The sequence below is a fragment of the Heliangelus exortis genome, chromosome 5 (assembly GCF_036169615.1).
Source record: "Heliangelus exortis chromosome 5, bHelExo1.hap1, whole genome shotgun sequence".
Taxonomy (NCBI): Eukaryota; Metazoa; Chordata; class Aves; order Apodiformes; family Trochilidae; genus Heliangelus; species Heliangelus exortis.
Window position 1 is genome coordinate 30,335,870 of NC_092426.1, and position 26,425 is coordinate 30,362,294.

The window sequence follows — 26,425 nt, forward strand, 5'->3', positions numbered from 1 at the left end:
AAGACTTCCGAGAAATGGATAGGGTGGGATGAATTGTGTTATTTTGAGACAAAAAAAAGCTAACAAAAAGAAGAAAATGGTCACACAGGCAGTAGCTAGCTATCAGTCATGTCTCACTAAACTCACTAAAGTAAGTTTGTGAACTTTAGGGAAGTTCAGATATGGTGCCTTCATCACACTGAAAGAAACAGTAAAATCTATAAGTAATTAAAATCTAAGAAGGATTCAACGTTAATGAGAGAGTCTTTGTTATGCTTTATCAAGCTGGAAAACTGCATTGTTACTTCTCTCTGTGACTGAAATATGACTACTTTCTACATCCTTCTGCATCCTTTCTACATACTTCTCTTTTTAGATTCTTGCACATGAAAAAGGCAGTAAACTCAAAGTTTTAAGTCAGCTGAGATGGTAGCAAAAATCAGCCTATCCATTTTTCCCTAAAATGAAAAACATTTTTGTAACTTATAAATGAAAATTTCATTTAATTTAATAATGTTTAGTTTAATAAAAATTAATTTAATAAAATATAAATTAATTTTTTATATTTTAAACTTATGGAATTGACAATTTCACTCAAAAGGCATAAGACACTGTTGAAGAAAAATAAGAATGTTTAAACAAAGCATTGATTAAGTGTGATGATTCTTATCTAGAAAGATCCGTCTCAATTTACCACTTATACAAGTTATGAAACAGGAATTTTTTAATACTCAAATACACTCTCACTTGGTGACAGATGTTTTGCACAAAATTTATTAAGTATCTGAATACACAAAATTACTTTCAAGTGCATGGACTCAGAAGCACATGAAATCTAATCAAAAGTCTAACAACTTAGAGAAACAAAATTTACTGGTTTTCTTTTCAAGGAAAGTATTTGTTGTTTAGGACTAGAATGAAGGTGTAAATTGAAAACAATCAGGAAATTTTCCTTTTAGTAGCTTTTGACAAGGAACTTTTAGTATTCCTATGTGTTATGTAGCCAAAATGCTGACAGAGAACACACTTCCTGGAATGACTTTTAGCTGTTTTTTTCACATATATATGAACTATCTGCTTCTTTATAATTGATGTTTCATCATTCAAATACAAATCCTACAAAGGCTGAGGAGGTAAATGTTAACCCTACTGTGGCCCTCCTTATTTCAATAACAGTACTTGCAATAATCAGTTAAGTAAAGTAGAAGCCTCTGCCAGACTGAGGTCCTACTTTGGTTGTCACAAGAACTTCTTAAAAATGAAAGGTCTGTGCTGATGTACACATGGGAACTTTTCATCTTTTGCTATTTCTTGCCTAAAAATATTTGCCATCTCAACAATGCTAATTATGATGTTAAAATCTTCAACAAGTGGCAAATTATAATTTGCAATTTAACACTGAGAAACAAAAATACAATGCAGTAATGAAGAAATAATAAAAAAAAAAGGTGACAGCCCTTTGAGTGGAGAGAAGACATGGGACTTCAATAATTTTCCCAAGGCAGTGAACTGACAGTAAAAGTTACACTCAGTGTATTTTATGTGTTCTATGGACTGAGTATTTTTTTATTCAAATCAGCTTTCTTTACACTTTGATAGCACAGAAATATGAAAAAAATCCTTTTACTTTTCACAAGACATTTCTCAATATGCATTAGAAGACATAAATAATGCTTGGGCATGAGGTGGATGCACAGTACACATGGCTGTTTTGAGCAACTGAATTCAGCATCCAGCTGAATTGGTGTCCATGAACACCAAGTAAGGCAATGGAGTCAAAATTACTGTTATCTCAATGAAACACTTGAAGCACTACCAGGACTTCAGTGTGTTAGGTACTGTACAAACAAAGCAGGAGGACAGTTCCTCTCCCTTTTTTTTACTGGCAGAAGCCCAGTGTAGCCCCATTGATTTCAGATGTATTAGCAAGGAAGGGCCTGATCCAAAGCTCACAGAAGTCAACCAAAATCTTTCTGTTGATTTAACAGGCTTTGGATTAGTCCCTAAATAAGAACAGATTTTGACTCAGCAAAAGGATTTCACTTAAGCCCTCTGCTTGTTCAGGCATCTAGTAGGAGCTAAGAGAACACTGTGGTCCTACTGAGTAGGAGGCTGTGTTCATCCTGAACTATCCCCTTTAACAGATGTATGGGGTCAGGAGTCCCACAAAGCAGAGAGCCATCCATAAGTGGTAAATCTGAGGTGGGAGGAATTAGGAAGGAAGCTCCAAGCTGAAAAATTCTGATTTGTGCTATTTAAGTGATGTTCCATCCATTTTAGGCAGGAGTGTAAAATTAGAAAGGGAGTTCATGTGAATTTCTGAATTTTATGATGGTAAATAGTTCAAAACCTTAGCACCAAGCCTTGCAATAAAATTCCATGCATGTATCTGTCATACTCACTCCTCCTGAAGTCTCTGCAACCAGGGGCTGCCTTAAATCTAGGTATGACCAACTTACAGCTGCATGTGGAGAGGCCCAAGGGAAGTTTAAACAAATGTAATTGCTTAAACAAGTGTAGCCACAATAAGCTCGTGGGCATAATGTAAGATTATAAGGAAGAGACTGCTCTTATTTAAGAATTCGGTGCCGGGGTTGTCAAAAAATTTCATGGTACAAATCACAACTTAATAGAGAATTTGCTGAATTCCTCTCCTGTGCTTTCATGGCTGCCCCACCAGTCCTTGTCATTTATAGCAAATGCTCTGTTTACACAAGAAAATAGAAGACCCCAATCCTAGCCTGTGCATGAGGAATGTGTGGTACCAAGGGTGTACAAAGGTAACCATCCATAAAATAATTTGAGCTCTTTCCACAAGTTATGCTGCCAGCAGTCTAGGATAACACTCAGTGCAAGCTTCAGCATCTGGAGCAGGCAATGGACTTCAGACTCAGAGCAGCTGGGAAGTCAGTGGAGCACAGGGAAACCACTTTGTCTTGCTCTTCTGTGCTCACTGCCCTGGCTGTGGGCAAAAATGAGGGCACCAGAGCCATTGTGCCAACTCTGCCACCAGATCATTTCCCTGAACTTGCTCCTTATACGAGGGTAAAGATGTAAGACGTACACTGGGCTTCACAAATAAAGAGCCAGGCTTTGGGGCTATCACTTCTAAGCCACTCAGATGTAACAACAGAAAACAAATCATTTACTTCCTCCAGCTCCACACACACCTGCACACAAGGCGTGTTACTACCCTGAGTATAATCAAACAGCAGCAGTCAAATTCCTTAAAGGTAATTTTGAGTTTACTACAGAAATTTATTCTCTCCAACAGATTTGAAAGTCTTAACATTTCAAGCAAACTGAAAACACGAATTTATTTTTCTCTGAAGCTCACTCTAACATTTAAAAACTGCCAGAGGGAAAAAAAATATTAAAAACTTCCCTGTGCAAGTAAAAAGCTGGTGTTTGTTATTCTTTGTCCTCTAAAATGTATGGCGTGATGAATTTTTTTTCAGAAATATTAGGAAGTATTAAAACTTCATAGCTGCCTTTTTGTAGATCCTACATGTCTTAAAGACATGTAGTTTCTATGAGAACTGTCAAAAAATGAAGGGAGTATTCTCTGTGTGTTTGTTTTTTCAGGAAGGAGAATCATGTTTAGGTCAAAAATAGCCAAATAAATGAAAGCAAAGCTTTGCATATGTGGAAGCAGCAGTGTTCCTATTACTGCTGCTTGTTCCATACAAGAAGGATTGGGATCTTACATTGATAGTATCTTCCTATTCTGTGTGTGCGTGTGCGCGTGTGCGCGTGTGCGCGTGTGCGCGTGTGCGCGTGTGTGCGTGTGTTTGTGCTGACCGCTCCCAGAGAGCGCAGCAGGGGGTACACAAGACCTTCTCATGGCAGGATGAGAAAAATCAATGTCCTAGTTTAAAAGATGAAACTACTGATGTGCAAGTTCACTAAACATCATAACCTGTTCTGTAGCTCTTGTCTACTAAGGAAGTCCTAGAGGGGAATAATAATAATAAAAAAGACAATGCACTGAGTAATCTTTTTCTAATACAAGATCATCCTTGGATCACTAAGACCTACATATAAGCACGGAGTCAAGTTTTCCTTGATCTGTTTTCACTATGCTTCTTCAGGAGAGAGGAAGTAAAAAACAAAAAGGAAATGCTAAACAAGAAATACACATATAGAACTACAACTGTTTTTTAAACATTGGAAACATCATTCTGGACATGTCTTGATGCAAACATCACTAAAGAACTGCTGATGAGATCCAAGTAATCTTTTTTTGCTTGCTTCATATGTCTTATTAATTATAAACAATACAAAGTTTAAGATCAAGGCTATTTCATTCACTTTTTTTCCATCTTTGTTGGAAAAAAAAAAAAAAAAAAAGGGAAGTGTTAAGATAGGCAATACAATTTAGAAATGCAGTATATCCGGTGCTGCTTTTATGAAATTCAGGGAGACCAATACAAGAACACTCTTGAATTTTTTATGTAACCCTGCATTCCTGGAACAACAGAGCAGTCCACTGACAACAAATAACCATTTCATAATATTTGTGCAACATATAAATACTCTTGTGCCTATTGTACAGGTAGGGAAGAACACAGGTCAGAGAAGGCTCGTAACTTACACAAGGTCCTATTGGATTTGATTCTGCAGTTAGTTGTTCCTCCTGGATAGACAGCCATATCCTTACCTCATGGCAATAAACTGAGGAGCTACAGGCAGGCCACCAAAATAGCAGATGCCTTCCAGTGACCATACTTGTTATTTGGATCATGCCTGCAGCTATCAGGGTAGTTAAGGTGGCCATCACTGTTTCCTGGTATCATCCCATCCTTGGTGTCTACACTGCTTTCTTATAGTTCCCATAACACCATAAAGTTGCAAGTCTCAGTTTCTGCATGTGTTTCATATGCACATTTTTATTACTGTAAACATTTTAAAACACTGGTTTACTACTTCTACTGCATGCACAAAGACTTACACAAGCCAGAAGAAACTACTGGTTAGGACAGTAAGCATTTACTTGAAGATGATATCCTGAATGGACCCTCATTTGATTTTAAATATCCTCAGCTTATCAAGACTTAGATGCAGATGGCATGATTCTTTTAGTGAATGAAAACCCCACCTGGGTGATATGACAGTTTAAAGTAAAGAAACCAAAAGGTAAAAAATATGCTTACTTCAGCCTCTAAGAAGCTTCCTGCAACCTCAGCTCCAACTTTGACAACCTCTAGAACCAGTTACTTAAAGGAATCATACAAGATTGAGAAGGAAAAAGTATATTTAGACACCAAGCCTGGTTTATTAGTCCCCTGTAATCAGATACTTAAATGTCAAGTAATTTTATAAATTAAAAGCCATGTTTTACAATAATACAAAACCAGTTCAGTTTGAAAATTCAGAGCTACAAACAAACGTGTCAAATCACATTAAGAGCTGACTAAAGAGGGCTGTCAGGTTTCCTTCACCTGTCCTACTTCCCTAGATAGAAAAGCTGCTCAGAAGCTGGAACAATCACGGAGTGGTGAGCGCTCTTCTTCAGAGGCTGAGACCAGACAATAAGACAAAAGGCCCACATATTACATTGTGTAGTGCCATAATGCAGTGTTTGATGCTCTAGAGGGCCTTCAACAAGTACTGTACAGCCAAAAATCAATTGAAAATCAGCATGATAACAGAGCATGAGTTGCCCTGTAATAGCCTTAAGCCCCCCAAGGCTATGTGGGTCCCTTTCATCTGCCAGGCTGCACTGAGGCTGGGGGAGCCTGGCCTCCCCTCCCCGAGCACTCTGGACCTGTCTCTGCCTTTTACCTACTGCTTTCACCTTGCACAGTAAGGAGAGCTGACAGCCTCAGTGGATCTTTTAAGCTTTCAAAAGTGGAATTTGATTTCTCTTGGCATAGCTTTGGAGGCTTTAATTTTATTTATTTTTTTTTTATTATTGTTTTTTAAGAAATTTCTCCTCTAAGCAAACCCGCTGATTTTGGACTGCAAACATCCTCAGCATGAAAAAAGATCCCTCCAGTCCTTAGGCTGAATACACAGAGGTGGTTCTGCTCTCATATTTAACAAAGTAGAACCCAGGAAGTAGGAGAGAAAGAATCGCAGTTCTATTCCATGCAAATTGTTATGTATGCAACAAAGAGGGCCTACAAATATTTCACTCATATGGTAGGTTTAATTTCAATATTTTTTTAATTACTTTCCAACAATGTCTGGTTTCTGTTGAATTTATGCTAGTACTTGGCATTTGGTGCAACCCCAAAAAGATAAGATACATATGTCCCCTATTCACAGTCTTGGCATTTCTACCTTAACTCAGGCATTGAAGTGATTGGTTTGAAAAATTACCTTGCTGATTAGCTGGGTTTTCTGGTAAATATGTAGTGTTAATCCTTAAATTCTGAATATGACATAAGGTATACAAAAGTTCTGTCTGACTCAATGGCAACATATCACGGCTTAAGGAGGACATGTATGCTGATCTCTGCAAGCAAAGAAAGAGCTAATTGGGAGTTAGATTCAGTGTGATTATCAGCTTGTTTATGATAAGGGAGTACTCTTCTGAATAGCACTGTAAATTTATCCCTGATTGTGGTGTTAAACCTCAGCTCATTCCCCCCCCCTAGGCCCCCCCCTTTTTTTGTGGGTGTTTTTTTGTGTTGGTTTTTGGTTTTTTGGTTTTTGGCGGTTTTTTTTTTTTTTTTTTAGAAGGGGCTTAAAACTATTTCCAGCAGATGACAGTGTCATGCTTTGATTTTCTTCTGTCTTAAAAAATAAATCAGCCACATGAGCCTGATGTCAAATTTCACTTTCTAACAGGAGAAAGGCACATTTTAAGCCTTTACCATAAGAACACATTTGGGTAATTTTTTCCCTGTGTCATTATGAACATTAGACTGACCCAATTAATATGAAATGTTTCTATGCTGCTGGAACAGACCGTGTTACAGAAAGAGCCATTTGCACAACCTGTTCATGATTATGGGCCATAAGGACACAAAGATGGCATAGACATTTGTGGACCATCTGAATTCTTACAGGGGAAGGGGAAATAATAATAAGAAAAAAATTATGTTAGCTGACTGTTGTGGGTCATGTTTTTTAATCCAGAGTATTGGACATGTAACACAGCAACAAGAGCTGATCATTTTGTTTAATCACCTTTTGGATCTTTGCCAGATGGTCTCTATTGAGAGCGCTGCAAACAGAGAGAGATGAACTGCGTCTAACATGCCACTAGAGCTTTCCCGTAAATGTCTGAGAACTGAATCCAACAAGAATTTAGTCTCAGAGCAGAAAGGGATACATTTAAAAACTATGTGCATTAACTATACTTTTCCCCATAGAATCCTCACTTGGCATGAATAATTTACCCACTCTTATGCTAATGGGATCATGAAAGTATCCCTGTGTCTTTAGTGCAGCTATTCTCAGCTTTCAGTAATTACCCCACCCAGTGAAAATAACATGGCTCCTGCAGCCCCTACCTGGCAATTAGAAAGATCATGGCTGACAGAGGAGTGGTCCAGAGATGGACACACAAGCTCTGCCAGCCTGAGGAGCAGCTTGAAAAATTAACAGCCTTCCACGGTGAACATTTCCTCCCTTGCTTAGGAGCAGCGTGGAGAGAGAAGCTCCTGCAATGGCTTTTTTATTTTTATTTTTTTCAGGATGACAGTGAGGATTCAAAATGTACTCTCCAGGCACCTTAATACCAAGAAATAGCAACGTTCCCTGGCCATCAGCAGTTACAATAAAGTTTGTGGGTATTTTTAAATTAGCACCGTCTTGTTAAACAAGAGGGAGATAATTAAAAAGTCAATTAATGAGCGTCCTTCAGTATCTGACAATTCTATCAGCCACACAAAGGAAATTTTAATTTACTAAAAAAAAAAGTTTTAAAAAACCCATTACAAAGAACCAGGCTTTGACCTCTGTCCATAACACTCCATGCTAGGTAGTTCACTGTGTAAAAATTATCAGGCTAAAACATCTGGGAAAGAAAGCTATGAAACAGCAGGGAACATGGCTGGTTTATTGTTTATCTTTTGTTTATGAGGCAGTATTCAAGTTTAATTACTACTCTAAATTAAACTCTAACAGGCATCAGGAGACATCCCTTTACACGACTAAGTTAAAAAAAAAAAATAAAAAAAATCCAGAGATTCCAACACTAGATCTTTCAAATAAGTTGACATATATAGGAAGAAATTAGTCAGTCTGTAACAACACAGAAAGGCATTTAAGCACTTGCTACTGTATTTTTGAACACCTTGCATTCTGAAACCATTAATATTGTAACAATCATACAATTATAATTTAGCAAATGGGAAGTTATCTAACATTTGGAGGCAAATTGGGTTAGGCTGGGTAGCATCTGAAATTGAAAGAATGGCCTTAGGGGGAATCCTACCTTTTTCATTTTGAAATACAAATATATAAATATATATACACAAACACACATATATTAAAAAACAAAACAAAACACAGAAAAATGAAGTCAGAGGAAAACATCAACAGTAACAACCTCTTAATAAACGTGTTTTAATTATTTTATCTGAAAATGCATGTCCAAAAGGAAGGAAAGAGCTCACTATGTTTACTATAACAGTAAGTGACCAGTTTTAGATGAACTTAGCTGCAAGAAAAAATAAAAGTTGAAAGCAACTAGCAAAAGATTATTCCAGATGGCATCTGTCATATTGTATTTAGGGTTATTTTAAAGGGATTTCTGCCACTATGAAAACATTCCATTGACAGAGTTTTCCAAGGCTGCATTTGAAACCCCAGCACAACATACTTCAAATACGGAAGTACATGTTTTCTAATGCATATATAGATTTTAAATCTATATCTAAATATAAAAACCTATGTGTATTGAAAGCTAAGAGAAAAATGAGAATCTTAAATACAAGTATAACAGGTAAATCCTCCCCCCATAGCCTGGTCCTCCAATACTGAGCTTTAATTCAATAAAAGGTGAGGAATCTGCAGTTGCCACCAGCCTAATTATTAGAAAACTGTATATGAAGTGAAGATTCACTACAAAATTTTAAAGGTACTTATTGAATTGTGGCTACTGACATAAATGTCCCCTGACTCCAGCAATCAAAAACCACAGAAAAGATTTATTTGTTCATGCAGTAGATGGAAAGAAAGGAAGGATGGGAGGATACTAAAATGCGACTATATTTAGCTAAGCTGGTTCTGGCATCATTATGGTTAATGTGCATGTGGTGTGCAGTGTGAGCTCAGCAGTTACTGGGCCAACTGTCTCAGTATTTCTGGGAATTCTGCCTATTCACAGTGCAGGGATTGTTCAATTGCTGCAAAATGTACAAAATGAATTTTACAAAAATGAATTGTAAGGAAGGCCCCATTACAACGATTTTACAGCAAAGATGTCAACATCAATTTTTCTTTCATGCATAGCTAATGATTAAAACAGCATATTCCATTTGCCTAAGACAATTTTTCTCATATTGGCACATCAAAATATTGAAATACAAAGTTATCTTTACCCTTATTATTCATTGCTGCTGAACCCACACCATTGTTCAAACCATGAAAAAATAAAGCAAACTTGGCAAGAAATACTTAAAACAAAGGCTCATCAATATTCTCCAATTTGTCAACATCTCAATTACAGCAATGGAAAAAATGTAAATTTCATGTGCTTTGAACACTAAGGGGTCTATTCTTCTGTCAGTGCACATGCGTAACTCCCATCACCATTAATGGGAATTACTCATACATATCAACACAAGGATGGGCCCCTCAAACTTGAAAGGAAAAGATGAATTAATAAGGGCTACTCTCTCCCCGTATCTTCCTCAGCTGAAAAAAGTCATTGTTCTTTAAGACTTTTTCATACTTCATACAGTTCACCTTTATGAGAGCTGTGCCTTCTGAAATAATGCATCTCCAGTGAAGCATTATTTATTAGCAAGTTTGATTTTGTTCAGGCTCAGGATGTTTGAGCCTTTCTTACAAAAGACAGCTCTCTTCCAACAAAAACATACCCTATAGCTCTATAGGTAAAACTACAAAGGAATAAAAATATGTTCCAAATCCTTATGATGATTATGTGTACTAGGCTCAGCGGGCTTACCTATACATTCAGCACTAGGAAAAATAAGTTTTTAGCATTAGCTTTTGGATATTAAGCTTCTGAAGATCTTGCATGAATATGTTTGGGGTTTTATTTGTTTGGTTTTTAAATTATTATTATTATCGACACCATATCTCTCTCCTTTTTCTTCCTATTGGAGTTTGGTTCAAAGCTTGATGGAGTTTCAGTAGAGTTTTGATACTCCGACAGGTCTTTGGGCATTATTAAGTAGTTTTGTAAGCACATTTAATTTGTGCTTAATAATGCCAGCATTATTACAAGAGTAAGAAATAGACCACCTGTTTTTTTCCAATATGCATCAACCCAGAGACATAACCTGAGACGAACACATCAGGTCAGCTAATATCTTACTTGACTTCTCGCTGAAGCAGATGACGAGTCTGCCACAGAAAGCTATTGTGGACAAATTTGTGGAACAAACACAAAAGTGTTTCAAAAGTACTTTAAAGTACTACTCGAGAGAGTAAACTCAGATTTTATTTATAAAGGGGCATATCATCTTCATTCAGCACAAGTAATTCCACCAAAAAACCCACCAAACCAAAAAACCACACACCAATGAACTACTCACATCAGTAAAGCAAAGTGGATGTGATGCCCGTTTATTATTTTCATTGCTCTATAGCCTAGAAGCTTCTTCCTTTTCATTTTTCACTAAATGAGTGGCTTCTCACTTAAGATCAAGTTTATCACCCAAGACCTAATCCTAAAAAAATGAAGTTCCTGAACAGTCCTGAAGAAACAAAGCTTCCATCTGACTTGGCTGGATGGAAGTCCCTCTTTGAGTGACTGAACTAAGAATATAACAGATCAAGTATACAGTCCTGGTAACATAAAATAAAAACCTTAAACTATTCCCTAGTGCTTTTCTGAAGACCACATGTTTTTAAAAATTAAAAAAGATTTATTTCCAATTTTTCATGGGTAATCAGCCATATTATTTTTTTTTTTTTAATATCTCATAAAGAGATTAAATAGGAATTAAAGTCTGGGAGCCCCATATCCATCACTGTGGTACAAATAGACACCGAATTCAAGAAGTCATTTAGCCTTGTATGGAAAGGCAGTGGCCGTTTTCACTTCATTTCACAGAGAATAAGGAAAACATAATACCCCAGAAGACTTTCAGACGTGTTTTTTCCTTTCCAAAGAAGAGGGTGGATGATAAAGCTACACACACCTTTTAGTCTTCTGCTTAGGTTTTTTTACACATATATTCACTGGCAAAAACCCTAGGGTCTTCTCTCTCCCCTCCCCTTCTCTCAGCCCCTTTCCTGCCATCTCCCTTGCTATAACTCAGCTAACCCAACAGAACCAGTCAGTTTTAAATTTCAGTTGGGACCCCGGTGACCTGTTAATGAATCTACAGAGAGGAGAAAAACTCACAGTGTTGAGTTATGCCTGGTGTTGCTAGCTGACTTGGAGTCAGAAATGCTTGAAGCGTTAACGTAATTGCAAGAATGTGAAAAATGAAGCGTTGGGCTCCTGAGCAAAGTGAAAGGTCAAAGCAAGCCCTACACAAAACAAGTCTCTGGAAGATGGCCTCATTAGACCATTAAATCAGCTTCTTCTTTTTCTCCTTTGTAAGATGTTTAGAGTGTTTTATTTTTATTATCAGATATGTTTAACTCTTTCTGTTTCCAGGGCAGGGAGATAGTTGATGGGACATAGTACATAATTACTAATCTCTAAAACAATACTACACAGCATTGATCTGCATGTGTGGATCTGAACTGGGATAAAGTCAATAAATGCTTGGTAGATTACAGGTCACTAGTACTTTGGTTTGCTAGTTGATCAATATGCTGTATAGCCTAGTTTTCTGCTGAACAAGTGAGGTGACATGTTAAGAACAACATAAGACACTCACCACTAATAAAATTAGGATAATCTTTCAACATTTACTGCCTGAAGGCCCTTTTCTTAACTCTTTCAGTGCCAGCATGTTTCTCATATTACCAAACACTTCCTGGATTAACCCTTTTGACACCAAAGGACAGTCATGCACAGTTGTGCAGAGATTGCTCCCCTCTCCAGCTCCGAGATCCTGCATGGCTACTTGGATCACAGACCTGTCAGAAGGCTCTGTTTGGTATGAGTGAGCCCTCCCTCCTGAGAGAAAAGCAGTAACCAAATGCTGCAGAGGCATGAGATGGAGGCAGCATATCCTATCTATGCCACGAAGAGAAATTCTACAAAAATAATATAATCACTCACCTAACTCCTTTCCATCTGCTTCCCCACACACACATTTTAAAAAAAAAAATTAAAAAAACAAAAACAAACCACAAGACCCACATCATAGACTTACAGGCAAAAGCAGAGACCCTTGGAAAGTGTGCTCCCAAGAGCCTGAAGAGACTGATTCTGCTTAGAATCAATCTCTACTGCCACCAGGCATCAGTTGAGGAGACTAAGTTGCTAATGTAACCCAAGACTCTGATGAGTTCCCATCCCCAGGAAATCCTTCGGGGCAAGCAGAGTACTTGAAACAGTAGTTGTGGACAGTCTTGACAAAACTACAGGGAAACCAAGTCGACCAAAATAAGTAAATGCACCAGAATAGCTCAAGAAGGCATCTCCCCATTTTGGCATTGCTTGGGACCAGCTCACTACCAGTTCACAAGTTATGAAACAAACCTGCCCCCCCTCAAGGAAGTGCAAAGAAAATTCAATACAGGCCTCACTCTCCTTACTCTTTCCCAGGGCTGAAAGGGGCAGAGCAATCCAAAGCAGCCTCCAATGGGAATTTTCCCAGTGCTGTAGGATCATACATCTTTCAGCTGCCAGCAGCTGAGTGGAATGCTGATTTGCCACTGGACAACTACTTTCCTTTAAAAGCCCCAACTGAGCAGAAAGGGAAGCATACTAGCCAGGTTTTACCCTGCTACACCAGGCAGCACTCTTGACTGATTTGACCCTTCAGCAGTTGTTCCCTTCCTGCAGAAATGAGTGTAACATGTTTACTTAAATCATAAATACTGCCAGAAATCTCAGTCTCCAATGGGAGGTTGGTGTAGTTATCATCAACATCATCAACCACTTTTTCTCATGCTTAGCACCCTGAGCTATGTGACAAGGGATGGAAGACTAGTGAACTGGAGGACTCCTGGATGTTGATAGAAGGAATTTCTTTGCATTAAGTATGGTTCAATGAAGAAGAACTCTTCTAATTGGTAAAGGGTTGCTGGGTCAAAGTGGAGATACAGGTGTGAAGAAATTTCTCACCTAGGGGTGGAATGAATAAGCTGTGGCAGATGACCTAGAGGAATCATTTGTAAATCTGTAAATGATCATCTGCTACACCAAGTATCTCAGCCACATTATACAATGTAAACACTTGATGAGAGGTAAAGTCTACCGCCAGCTAATAGACCTAAGAGCAATCTGCTGCTTAGCAGGCAAGCTCTCCCTTTCATTAGCTGCTGAAGCTGTAACAGTTCTCTAGGATTTGTACAGTTCCAATCCAACCACATAGGAAAAAATCCACCATGACTCATGTTAGAGCTGGATCACACCCTGTGCCATGGCTGCTTTCTATCAGCAATAAGATTACAAATGTATAAACAATTTCTACAAATAGGAGACAAACCCAAACCGCTCCACCAGAAACAAACTTTGCAAGATTCCTCAAATTGCAACACGTACAACACCAGATCGTGAGACAGACGAGGGGATCTAGCTCTGTGCCAAGCAGTGGGCCACGTGAGAGACGTGAAATCACAAATCGTCTCCGCCGCCCAAGCGTGGCAGAAAGCACGGCAGGAAGCGGCCCCCAGCACGGGGCTGGTGGCAGCAGCTCTAACCCTAGAGGCTGCTCCACTCTCCAGTTTTGAGATCGTGCATGGCTACTGGGATCACAGACCTGCCAGTAGGCTCTGTTTGGTATGAGTAAGCCCTCCCTCATGAGTGAAAAGCAGTAACCAAATGCTGCAGGGGCACGAGATGGAGGCAGCATGTCCCAAGACCCTGCAAATGTAGTGTCTCATTCACTAGCTGATGCTTTCTGTGTTTACAAATTAAAACAAGAATGGAGCACACCTTTAACTTGGGTGTTAAAAAAAAAAACAAATCAGTCACAATCCAAGAGTGCCAGTAGACCATCTTCACCCAACTTTTTAGCACTGGAGGCTTGAGTCTCATAAACTTATACCTTCTGGAGTCACTTATATGTTTAATGAACTAGTGTAAAACACTATCATATCAAAATGACAGCCTGTAACACTCACTCAGCATGGATACAGATGACCACACACAAGGTACAGTGCAGTAGGAAATAAAACAAAAACATCTGAAATAACTATCAAACCTCCTGAAGCCTGGAGAAGGCTTCACTGTTTAGATAGAGCAGGTTTTGCAGTTCAAATACATCTCTATTTACCATTATGAATTCAGATTTTCAGAGGCAGAAGCAAGTCTGTACAAGCACACATTGCAAGAAGCACTTTTCTGTCCAATTTGAGTTTTGCTTCTATTTTAAATAATTTAGCAGCTTCATAACTTCTTATGGAGGCTCTTTCCCAGCTAAAACGACAGGTTAAATTCTCCATCTATAACCCAACTCAAACAACTGCATCACAGCTGGGGAGTATGTCTGCCATTATATTTACTTACACCACACAAAAATAAACTGGAGATAACCAAATTTGTAAAGGAATTGGCAGAACTAATCAATTGTTATTACAAAGCTTGTTTGAAGATTAGATATTTCACTTTGAAATAATAATAAAATGCAGCTAAGTGGGTTAGGAAAAGGAAATACCATCTCCCTAAGTTACAGCTGATTATACTGCAAGTCTGCCATTCCATGTTTACTCTAAGGCAGATGTACTGATATAATAAAAAAAGCTGGAGTTATTTTAGTCATGCCTACTTTACAGAGGGAAAAAGTTTGACCTTTTACCTTGCTCGCTGCTGTTGTCTCCGCTCTGGGAAGCGTGGCCCCCACTGGAGGGCCCCGGTGTGCCTGCCGAGTGCGTTGAGGTTGCATCATCGTGGTCTCTCCAAGATGAAGGATTCTGGTGTCAGAGTGCCAAGGAATTTTTTCCACAGTTCCCATTCCAATAGCAAATGAAGAACAGAAAGAAAACCGGGAGAAGAGGGGAGAAGGGGGGGGAGGAAAGCATACACATTAGCATTTGTGAAATGTGCCAAACACCGATACTGTTTGCACAGTGTAATAATTCTTCAGCAAAGACAAGCAGAGGAGGTACAAGATTTACTTGGTAAAATAAAGGAAAGATATTTTAATCTTTTTTTAAACCTTTCAAAGAGTTGTTCAGATTTGTTTGAATAGTACTGCAGAAGAATATTTCGAGGGAGAAAAAAGAAAAAATAATGTTTCTTAATGAGCTCTACAGGGGAGCAGGAGGGAGGATCATCAACCTGCACAGTTTACTTTACAAGGTGTTCACATTAGGACCAGGATAGCTGGTATACAAACTATCCCCCCACTTTGTTTTTCCAGACTAACTAGAGATTACAGGGGAAAGGAAGAGGACAGAAACTGTTTCAAGAAGTAGGGGAGAACATGCATGGGAGAGGAGCTTGTCCTCACACCCTACCTCCTCTCTAACTCAATTGAATGCTGGAAAAACTTCAAGCAAATTCAGTGTTGCAAGGGGAAAAGCAACCTTTCTCCGAAAGGCATTGTATACCAAGAAAGATGCTTCCTCACCCCCCACCTTGACATGACAGATTTCAAAAGGCTAGATGTATCACTCTAACAGTTTGCTTACAAGTATTGTCAAGAATAACCACCAGGTGACTATATAAAATAACGTGTATAGTGATTTTTATGTAATTCCTCTAGTTTACTATGCATAAAACACTACAAAAGGGAACACAGAAGACAGACATACAAAGTTTGCAAAACTTGGTTGAGTAAGACCTCAGCTACTGTACTTTAGTCACATAATTCATGCAAGCTTTCTAATTTATTGAGTATTGGCTTTCCTGGAGCGAGGAGCTGCTATTTAAGAGGATAAGTGAGGAAAATGTAATGTTACAGTTCAGTGCTACTTTGTCGAGTGTATTCTCCTCCTGTCCTCCTCCCCTTTCCTGATCATTCCCAATACCCTGCTGCTGCTTAAAGGAAAACAGGAATTCTACTGTACAGGAAAAGCTTTATCAGCACCACATGAAGGCAGGCAAGAGATGGAATTTCCTCTGGCAGAAAAGCAGAGCATGAACACATGAAACAGATCAGACTAGGGGTTGGACCTGCATTACTTGTCACCTGTATGTGACAAGTTAAATCAAGCACATTATAACAATTCAACAAGCAAAAAATCTCCCCCCATGCATCCCCCTCCCCAGAAAGAAAAGAAAAAATTATTGAATTATTGCTTCCTAAGTTTGATTGTGTTTTAAAGCTGCATTGTGAAATAACACCAGGCTACTAAAGCACAAGGAGATCCTGAAAGCAAGTGACGAATCTGGATAAATTCTTTGAGCAGGACTGATTCTGACCTCATCTGCCCCAATGTGTAGTAGGGATAAGTTCAACAAAATCAACTGATTTACCCATTGTAAAATGCAGTGTAAGGGTGATTGAAATCAGGTCCCAAAATATATATTGAAACATCTCAAAGTAATCTCCCAGCTCTGATTAGTACCACATGGTCTATAGCAACGCAAAAGAGAACTGCCAAATAATGGCTTGCTACAATACCCAGTAACATAAATCTAATGGACCTGGTCTGGATAGCAGCAGAGACAAAAGGAAGAGCCCACAACTTCAAAAGCTTCCAAATTAAGCTCTAGGTGACCAAGGGGTAAGAAGGATCCAGATCCCTTTCACCTGACCCAGACATGCATGTGCACCCATATATAGTTTCACAGCAGGAAGAGACAACTAAAATCAGAAGACAAGCCAGGATCTAAAACTCACCATAACCTACAGCATGACAGCACTTATGGTATAAAACAACCACCTCCTCCAAAACCTGGAAGGCTGATCTACTTTTCCTTACACAGCACTGCTACAGGAAAAAATCCACCAGACAATAGTATTTTCTATTCGTTGAGATTCTTATATTAATCAGGTCTCAGAAATCACTATTAATACTGTAAAACCCCCCCAATTGTTATTGTATTTTAAAAAACAAAACAATATTTTACCATAGTTTCACAGAGTCAGGTGGAAATAAACACAAAAAGAAAGATGAGACGTCTTGAAAGTTCAAGCAGCCCAGATGTTATTAAAAAACCCAAAAAGTTGAAAATAAGGTTAGCAAAAAAGCTCAGATAGAATTAAAAGGCAAAAACTGAGCAAGTTTCTCTACAGCCTGGATTAAAACACAGTCGTGCCCATGAGCTTCTCTTTTTATCTCTGAGTTAGGAAGCCACTCAAATAGCTTCAAGCTGAAGGCAAACAGCAGCTCTTCAGCCCTCTGCAGCCTCTTAGCGTCAGCTGTTTGCCGGATGGTAATCAGATAAAGAGCTGGAAGAAATACACGAAAAAGGAAAGAGACAATAGCATAGCATGAGTTTAGCCCTCCAACAGCATCAGGCTGGAACCTTATTTTAGAAAATGTAATAATTGCAGCATGTTCACCTAGGCTAAACTTTTCAGGGAACATAGTGAGTTATGTTAATTTTATGCACTGCAGGGTCTCTTAAGCTGGCTGCTGTTGGAGCTCCTCTTATCACTCATATGAAAATTACAATAATTAACTGGTAACACCTCAGCTATGTTTTAAGGCAAATGTCACCCAAAACCTATCATACACTATTTCAAAAGCTAGACCGGCCTTTTTGTTTCAAAACTCTAATGATTTGGGAAGGATCACTGAATAAGGCTTCCCACAGCTGAAAACACTTGCTGTCTCTACCGGGCTGAGTTCTTCTTGACCTCGGTTTGAAGATCCTGTTTTAAAAAGACAGACTGTATTGATTGGGAATTCAATGTATTTCTTGTGACACAGATTTATTGAGGAAGGAATCTGGCAGAATTTTGTTGAAGGACAGAAATAATAAGATGGGATATTTACAAGATGCAACAGTAGAATGTTGGAGGAATTTGAAAGAGAGGGAAATAGCTAGACTTCAATATTACCAAAAAAAAAAAAAAAAAAAAAAAAAAAAATTACAAATAACTCTGAGGTGGAGTTTACAGCCTCATGGAAAGGCAACATTCTTTCACTTCAGACTAAAATCATTGTATGTGTTGGTAAATTTATCTTTTTCTCTCCTAGACTGTTTCCAACTTTGTATCCCTCAAGAAAAACTTCTTGGATAAATGTCTAACCATAAGTAGTTATTTTATGTAATTCTTCACAAAAAAAAAAAAAAAAAAAAAAAAAAAAGGTGGGGGGACAAAATGATACATCTAAGTGTACTACTTTGCTGGTAATATTTTATCAGTATAGTTTAGGTACCTAAGGAGATCCTGATCTAAAGCACGCTAGCATTAATTGCAATTTTTCTATTAATTTAAATGAAATTTGTATTAATCTATCACACTTTACTTTGCAAAAAAAATAAGCAAACAAGCACAACAAAGCCAAACAGAAAACCAGATAGCTTTAGATAAATTACACAAACTGTTAGCATGGCTTCTCGTGTCTTCTTGCAAGTTCAGTAACATACTTTGCAGATCACACTGAAGAGCATGGATGATGCCTGCCAGAATACAATTGCCTGTTTTCTCTACGTGTGTGTACTATAAAATTTTCACACACGTATGGCCTAAACTAATGCCAGATACCATGGAAGGTAAACAGCACACAAGTATCTATTCCCAGTAGTTTTAATAATTGGGAGTCAAATATGGTGCTCCTCTTGCTCTTACCTAATTGTGTTAAAGAGCAGTGTTACCAGGAGAAAAGCAGTGAATACTGAGTAGAGCACAATAGAAGGAGATGGAAAATAGATACAAGAAGCTAGGTCTCCAGGGGCAGTATTTTCTATTTGCTGGGCTACAGACTCACAGCTGATAATGCAAGTTGTAATTAATATAAAAGCAGGAGACAATATGGGGAAAGCTTGTACTAGCAGGGCCACAGGAGATCACTCCGCTGCTATCCGCTGTTTCTCATTTACACACAAGGCCTTCCCTAGAAAACACAATTTTGCTGGTGTTTTTTCCCTTGAAAGTTAAAAAAAAAAATTGATTTAGCACCACCATTGAATTTTGCTAAATCTAGGAAAGAGCAAGAGAAAGAACAAGAGTCTCCTGGTATACAAAGCAAATCTGATGCATTACTCTTTTGTCAATGCTGCAAATCTGATGGAACTGTAAGAGTTTTTAGCTACTACAGGATTTCTTGAACACAGCTGTTGTAACAGAGAATCTGTATAAAATAACCTTCTGTTAAATTGAAATTCTTACTTTATATGCCTAGAATTTCCACTGGGGCAAAGTCTGGCTAATTTTTTGTGAGTGTACATATTCCCGCTAGGGCTAATTCCGATGTCACACTGCTTTTTGTGGTGATATTAAAGACTCAATTAACCATAAGGAATTTGCTTCTTATTTATAACAAGGAAGGAAAATCAATAAGGCCAGCTGATACCCATGTGAGTAAGCTGAGCAGGACTTGACTCACGGACATTAACTGAAGTTTTGAGCGTACAACTGTGGCAGGATCAGGCCCTTATATTTTATCAGATGATATGGCCAAAATAATCGATCTTGCAATAACAAGCAGAACAAAACTTACTTTCATAAAAGAAACAACAAGAACTATAGAGCTCATTCGAGTGAATATGGTTGCATTCAAAGGTCTGGAAACCACACTGGAAAATAAATTTTGCAGACACGAAACTGAACTGACTACTGAAATGGATGGCATTCTACCCCTCAAATACAAACCAAATCCTGCTCACCTGTGTTAAGAGTAACACCTGTAAACACAGTGAAATGGCTGATGTGACTGATACCACAAAAATCCGTCTTTAAGTACCACCATGAGTCAGAAGGTGATGTACTGTGCTGGACATAGACACCTACACATAGACGTTCACATGTGTAAATATCTGCATCTGTCTGTGTTTTGCACCCAGGATGGTATCTCAGAGACTGTTGTAGAATGCAACCTATGTAATAACCAACTCACTATGCAAAGAAACTTTCAATGAGTAAATGAACCATGAAAAACCCTAATTTGACCTGATACGAATGTTTTCTAAAAAGACTACTCCTAATGTAACTAAGGTTTATTTTCTTACAGATGCATATATAGCAAGGTAACATTTTTTTATCAGAATGACACAATTTAAGCCCATCATAAGACATTGTGATTTATCAGATATTTATGTATGGACATATAAAGATAGAAGTTGTAATTCTTGTCCCTTGATTTTACATTTGAGGAAAGTGTCAAGAGGAATTTTTGACACTCCTAGAACATGGCAATGTTCCGAAAGGTTGAGTGCTTTGTGTTTTCTAATTAAGATTGAAATCAGACATGTAATCCACCTGTCAGCAAGGAACTGAGACTTGAAAAATCAGGGTTTTGCTGATTTTTATTTGTCCCTTACGTCCTTCTGTGTGGCTACACTTCACCCGGACTGACTGACAACTCAAACCCAAGAGGGAACATTGGCATTACAGAGAGAAGCACATGATCGGTTCTGTTTGAGAGAACCCAGTTTAAAACCAGAACACTCAAATTTGAGCTGTAGACTACATGTTACTGTAGAGTACCTTAACCCAACAAAAGAGGAAACGCACAAAATTCTCTAAAGTCTCAGAAAGTTCCTGATGTTCCTTGCCCCGTCAGAAAGCACAAGGCCTACTGTAATGTCCCAAGTCTTAAGCCATGTATTAAGAAATTTAGTTACAAAAGAAAAAAGTTTCCTTTATTACTGTTGCAGTTAGCTACTCAGTTTTCTTTGTGACACACTGCAAACAGGAAGAGCACCTTTGAGGTCTGATCCTCTATTTCTGGCATTCTCAAAACTCCTACTCAAGTCCATCAAAGCATGGCATACCTGGAGACTGTAACACCAGATCCCCAAATACTTCCTCAGTACTTAGTGAAATCTTACCTAAAGGTTCAGTTATATATATATTTTTTTTTTCTCATCTGCAAGATGTCGGGAATTTGCACAGACTTATTTTTTGAGAAGAAATATTAAAGAAAGGTAAAAGGTATTCTGTGCCCAAAAGCACAGAATAAGATTATCTCCTTATTTGAAAGTTGTAAGGTTTCATAATCAGACTAATATTTCTCTTCTACAGTTAAGACAGATTTCTAATCTGTCAACAGTCTTTTTATAAATAAATAGTTTTTTAAAAGAGACATATGTATATCTCTATCCATTATTAATTGCATTTTATAAATTATGATCTGCATATTATTACCTCTCAGCTGCAATCTCACAAGAACATATAAGCAAATATAAAAAAGACTGAGCCCCTGATCCTGCTCCCACGAAAGCCAGTAGAAGCCATAAATTTCTACGGGAGAATTACTAGGCTTCAGAGTAGGTTTGTGCTAAAGGAAGAATTGCTTGGCACTAGGTGAAGCCAGGTACAAAAGAAATGTAACTGAAGTCTGAAGTGTTATCATAGGCTTGAAAAAGTTAAAAAATCTCCAAATTTTACAAGTATTATATTTTTCAGATTTAAATAGCTTGAAATAAAATGAAAATATAAGAAAATTATTGTTGGCAATCTCAACAGGTATTTTAGACTGACCACAGAATGCAGGATTGGGCCCAGAATGTTTATATTGAACAATTATAAATTGTCTGTGCTGGGAAACTCAGCTTGAACTGCAGCTGGAAAGGTTTCTTTCCTTTTTTCCCCTAACTGGTCTGGTCGAGCCAGGGCATAGCTGTAATTACCTTCTTCCCATCTACAGCTAATACCTCAGAGCAATAAAAAAATATGAGGGTGTTAAAAATTCAGACGCTAATTATGGGCTGTTATATTTACTAAACACAGCAGAGTAATAACAAAAGTTTCAGCTTCTTGTGGCCAGCACTGCACTGTTTGATCTACCAAGTCCCTGGACCCTTTACACTTACTGTATTACATAACAGTTAATAGCACACTAAAATAAAATTCGATAAACACATTTATTACCAAACACATATAACACAACCACTTACAGCTGTCTCCTTTTTCCAGCACAGGTATATCTCTGAAGAGTTCATTCCTTTGTTGATCTTGGTTTTGGTTTCCAATTAAGTTATATAAATAGTAGAGCAATAGATTTTGAGGAGAGAAGCATGCAGTATTTGAGTACCCCATTTAAAGTCTTAAGGTAAATATTGGCTAATCCTACAATTCTTTCTGTTACTTTCCCTTATGCTGATTTTCAGGTCTACCAAAGAAATAAAACTGAGAGCTGCCTTTGCTCCTAGTTCAGCACTGCCACTGTCACCACTGCCAGCCCTCATATTCACATTAAACACGCACAGTGTAGCTTTATACCACTTGATAAGAGTCGAGGTGTATGGACTTTTGGGGTGTCAAACAGCTGTCACAAACTGTCACCTCCACAAGAGAAACCTTGGCACACAACAAATTAAACTACACTTCTTTTTGACTATCATTATTCATAGCCAATCAGTTGAAATGCTCCTAGTATTTCATGTGCAAATAAAACCATGAGGGGCAGACCCAAGGATCAGAATAGTGGGCCGATACATAAAACAGAGGAAACAACATGCTGTCTCTGTCCTTCTGAAGTGGCTCATCATCACCCCTGCACCAACTTTCACCAAATGAGATCTAGCCTGAGGCTATATATTAAATATGCATATCAAAGCAAATGAAAAAATAAACCTGGAGAGTCAAATTGGACAAATTTACATGCTTGAACTACTCCGTTTTCAGGTAGAGGCTCACAAACCATAGCTCTTTTTTTATATAGTTTTGCACATTGATATTAGCTATTTTTTAAAGCTTTCCCTTCCTTATGAATAAAAGTGTATTTCTTCCTTCTGGAACCTTGTACAGTGTAAATATAAATGCGTACACATAAGGTGGCTTGACTAAGCTATAAAAAAGTGTTAAAGTTTTGTTGAGAAAACAAGCTAATATATATATAAAAAAAATCCAATAAGGAGACACATTTCCCAAAACGCATGAATAAAATGTAACTATGTGATACAACTCTTCATTTCCCAGTTGGTGTTCTGGTTGCACAAATTATTGCTTCCTTTCAAAACAAATAGCAGGGGGCTAAAGTAAAAATGTTATAGCTCAAATCTCCAGGAAATAAAAGGCTTTAAATTATAATACCCAATGAAGTGGTAAACCCTAACGGGTGCAAGATAAATGGGTTGTCATATTTATTTGAGTTTGCTTTTTGGGCCACAAAAGCAAGAGGAGATTCTTCTTAGGGAAGATAATGGTTATCAAATTATCAAAATGCTAACCCCCTCCACCTCTGTCCTATCATTGCGTGTGAATTTAAATATTATAATGGAGCACTGCAAATTGGCTTGAGCATTCGCCATCTGCCAGAACCCTAAACAGGCTAGTTTATCTAATCTTCTCAATATAAACATAAGCATGCTCCATTTCTACACTTCCACTTGAAACACACTCTTGTAGAGAAACTGTACTGGAGAAACATGTACTTTTTTTCCCCCTTTTGCTCTGAATGATACACAACAACCCCATATCTTTCAGGTTGACACTCATTTCAGTTTCTTTTCTAGCATCCTCCCAGAATACTTCCGCATATGAATTTAGGATTGTAGAAAGCCATAAAACAAATATTTTTTAAATAGCGTCATGCCTCATAGGGTTTATTATCTACATGTGAGATAGCTGATAAGCAGAGAAACTTTCAGGAACCTCTGCATCCCTTTTTTTTCCTCTCAAATAATAGCTTTAAAATGTAAAACATCAAACAAACCTTGTCCTGAAATGTTTACCGAATACCAATGAGAAAATGAAAGCTAAGGCTTGGGTCCAAAAATATTTCCCAGGCTCTGGAACTAAGCTGTGCCAGAAGGGAGGCATTTAGAAGAATTTATTATTATTTTATCTCCCAATTCAGCTTCAGTCCAGGTCTAATGTAATTATCAAATACAGACACCAACAACATGTTTTCAAAGGAAACAAAAGCTCCTAGAAAGCTCATTCTCCCTGGGCTTACAGCTACTCCTCTTAACACTCTGGGAAATAAAGGCAGGCGCCTGTGCAGAAAGCATGGTTAACTTCACACCGGGTGTTAAATTAATATTTCAACCACTAAAATATTAGACTGTATCATTTAGATTATGAGTTCAATTGAATTTAAAACTTGTGTAAACCCCTTTTCCCCCTGGGGGTGCGTTCCTATAAATAAACTAGAGTTCACACCCACTCCTTTTAACCAGAGCTATTCCTTCCCTTTTTTGTGGTACCAGCTGCAATCTTTCTCTTCACATCCCTAAGTCTCTCCGTGTCTACATCTTTTGAAGGATCACAAGAGCCGCTCCAAAACCCGGAAAAACAAAGGCACTCTCACTACCACACACACCAACGTTCAGTCCTACACACATAACACTAATTCACCAACTCCTAAAGTGTTAAAATCAACCACTAACCTACGGTTACTCAATCATCATTCTCTCCAGCTTTCTGTAGTACATTGTTAATAATTGCTTCATCAAGGTTACTGTCTTTTATTATGAAGATGCTTCAGGCGTTTGGCAATAAGTCCATATTCTGACAATAAGTTGCTATAAAGCACAAGCATTGGAAACTCTAATGTGCTAACCCTTTTTTTTTAATGCAATGTAGTATTGCCAATAATTCTCATCACTTGTCATCCCCAGCAGAGGGAAGGGGGGAGCAAACCAGCAAACTTTCTCCCTAACTTTCTTGTCTCTGTTTCTTTACATTGCTGCATTGATCACAGAGTTGGCAAAGAAAAAGAGAAAGCACCGATCCCCACATCACACCAACAAGTTCGCCAGCTCTCCAAGCAGCCCAGACCAAGACACTTTACCAGCCATTGCAAACTCACTGCTTTACAGATGGAAACAGAAGGAACTACAACTTTACAAAGTTAGGGCGAAGCAAGGGGAAAGATGGGATGGGACCTTCCAAGAGGTTAAAGTAGCAATAATAGCAATACTAACAGTCACTACCAGCAAAACAATGAAATCGGGGACAGATCTTCCTTAGGAGGTGAAAGAACTTAAAAGGGCCATAGAAAAATCAGAAGGACTTACATGATCAGCTAAATTTGTGGAAGATCCTGAGAGTTCTTCATGGTCTGATTTGGAGCTGCCATCCCTTTCATCGATAACGAGGTCTATTGGCATTTTTCCTTTCAAACAGCTAATGTACCGATGGCAGAAGTTATCACACAATTCATGAACCTGAAAACAGTAACAAGAATAATAGTATCAGGAGTGGCAAAATATCAGATTGCAACTTTTTCTTTTTGGTAGCAAGAACAACCCTCTGATCTACTCCACAAGTAACTCTAATTAAGGGGCACAATAGTTGAAGTCAAGGAAACAATAGAGAAATTGTTGCAGCACATATTATTCTCTAGAGACTTGCCGCAGCAACAAGTTAGAGAGAAATAGTGGGCTCAGTCTGGTGTGCAGAGGAAAATCCGATGTGATGATAACATTAGAACACTGGGAGCTGGACCCTGGTGGTATCTCTGGAGCATACACAGCCCAGGCAGTTACAGCTATCCACTCAGGATGGGATCGGTTTAAACCGGGGCTTAAAAAAGGTCTATGTAGCCGGCAGCAGCAAAATGAAGCTACTGGCTGAGGCTGGTGGGAAGAGCTGTTCCCGTCCCAGGACACAGCCCCCTCCCCACGCCACGGGCCCCATGCCTCTGCCAAACATTAGTGCTTGCTCGAGTTTAATATGCCCGCCAAGGCTGGAGAAAGGCAGGACTGCTTGCATTTCTCTTTTTGTTAAACATATTATTTCCGAGACCCCTTTTACTGAGGGAAGGGGTAAGAAGGACGAAAGAGGTTTAATAATACACTTATTTAGTAACTCGGTTGAAATTGCACTTAAAAATAATAATAATAATAATGCTGGGCTGAGTATGTTTGTCGGGTGTCAAATGCTCTGATGGCACAGGTCACAGAATCAGCCCGCGTTTCCCCTATCTCCTCTGCATATGTTTGCAAGTCATCCCAAACAGTCGCGGGGACGGGGGAGTGGGAGGGTTAGGGGTAGAGGGGACAGGGAGGGAAAAGCTTGCCCTCCGCCCACCTTCGTGGCTCTTACCTTTTCTAATTCCAAAAGGTGAAACCTTAGTACTTGTATTGCTTGGATCATCTGCAAGAAAGTTTTGAGCAAGGAGTTATGTGGGAGACAGGAGCTCGGGGGCTGTGCAGAGCTGCGAGCCCAAGTGGGCGAGGGGGAGAAGGGTATTGTCAGGGCGTCCAGTCATTATACAGGATTTT

The 26,425-nt window shown here is 38.5% G+C and overlaps 1 protein-coding gene across 12 annotated transcripts in view; it reads right to left on the reverse strand.

Moving 5' to 3' along the window:
* MEIS2 (Meis homeobox 2) overlaps positions 1-26,425 on the reverse strand; it is a 174,919-nt gene that overhangs the window by 142,872 nt on the left and 5,622 nt on the right. For all 12 annotated transcript variants that reach the window (XM_071744315.1, XM_071744313.1, XM_071744319.1 and 9 more), the window contains exons 5-7: positions 26,247-26,297; positions 25,217-25,366; positions 14,991-15,105 (exon numbers count right to left, since the gene is read on the reverse strand). In XM_071744315.1, coding sequence (XP_071600416.1) covers positions 14,991-15,105; positions 25,217-25,366; positions 26,247-26,297 — 316 coding nt within the window. The remainder of the gene's footprint in view (positions 1-14,990; positions 15,106-25,216; positions 25,367-26,246; positions 26,298-26,425) is intronic.